General features: G+C 49.3%; 1 protein-coding gene across 1 annotated transcript in view; it reads left to right on the top strand.

Annotated features, from left to right (window-relative positions):
• The window catches only part of LOC107698898 (junctional adhesion molecule B-like), a 19,685-nt gene that overhangs the window by 12,347 nt on the left and 6,196 nt on the right, over positions 1 to 1,142 (top strand). The window contains exons 4-5 of the mRNA XM_016500032.1: positions 247 to 431; positions 953 to 1,055. Of these exons, the coding sequence (XP_016355518.1) occupies positions 247 to 431; positions 953 to 1,055 (288 nt within the window). The remainder of the gene's footprint in view (positions 1 to 246; positions 432 to 952; positions 1,056 to 1,142) is intronic.

The following is a 1,142-nucleotide window of genomic DNA, read 5'->3' as shown; positions in this document are numbered from 1 at the left end:
GTGTGTGTGTGTGTGTGTGTGTGTGTGTGTGTGTGTGTGTGTGTGTGTGTGTGTGTGTGTGTGTGTGAGTGTTTGAGTGTGACAGTGTGTGTGAGACTCACACTAGGTAAGACAGCTAGTCTCACACTAGGTGAGACTCAAACTAGGTAAGACAGCTAGTTTACTGCTTCACTAACCGTGTGTGAGAGTGTGGGTGTGTGGCTCTGTGTGTTCTGCTGTTGTGTGACGTGTTTTGTGTGGTTTCAGTGCCTCCGCACACGCCGTCATGTGACGTGCCCAGCTCGGCTCTGACGGGCTCTCTGGTGCAGCTGCGCTGTAGGGACCGTCACAGCATCCCAGCCGCCATCTACACCTGGTTCAAAGACAACCGCGCTCTGCCCATCCAACTACCCAACGCCACATACACCATCGACGAGAAGACCGGCGTACTGGTGAGTGTACACACACACACACACACACACACACACACTCACACACACACACACACACACACACACACTCCAACACGAGGATCATCATCATCATCCTCGTGCCGGCACTGGAGAGAACGGCACGCATGCTGCTGAACACACGCATATGAGCCATGCGCTCACACACACACACTCACACACACACACTCTCACACACACCACAAGCACACAACCAAGGCATGCTTCACTTCAGTTTGTTTGAGGAAGCATTAGTTATAACTTTATACTACATTTTAATCTGTTGTCTGTTTTTGAAGTGGCATTTATTGTAAGAAAACTCTTTGAATGTGTCATTTGATTAACCAGTCATGATTACTATACTGATTCAATTCACTGACTGAATCAAGAATCAGTCTGAGTGATTCAGTGAGTCATTTGAGTGATTCAAGAGTCCAAACCTGAAGCAGTTGTTGATTCTCAGCCGGCTGAAGATGATGATGATGATGGTGTGTTTGACTGTTCTTCTCTTGTGTTGATGTCAGACGTTCCAGAAGGTCAGCAGAGCCGATGCGGGTCAATATTACTGTGAGGCCAGAAACGGGGTGGGACCCGGAAAGAGCTGCTCGGGGACACGCATGCAGATTGGTGAGCAGTGTGTGTGAGAGTGTGTGAGAGCGTGCGTGTGAGTGTGAGTGTGAGTGTGAGTGTGAGTGTGTGTGTGTGTGTGTGTGT

Source organism: Sinocyclocheilus anshuiensis, unplaced genomic scaffold (genome assembly GCF_001515605.1).
Source record: "Sinocyclocheilus anshuiensis isolate Anshui unplaced genomic scaffold, SAMN03320099.WGS_v1.1 scaffold1854, whole genome shotgun sequence".
Lineage (NCBI taxonomy): Eukaryota > Metazoa > Chordata > Actinopteri > Cypriniformes > Cyprinidae > Sinocyclocheilus > Sinocyclocheilus anshuiensis.
This window is presented reverse-complemented; position numbering and strand designations above follow the sequence as displayed.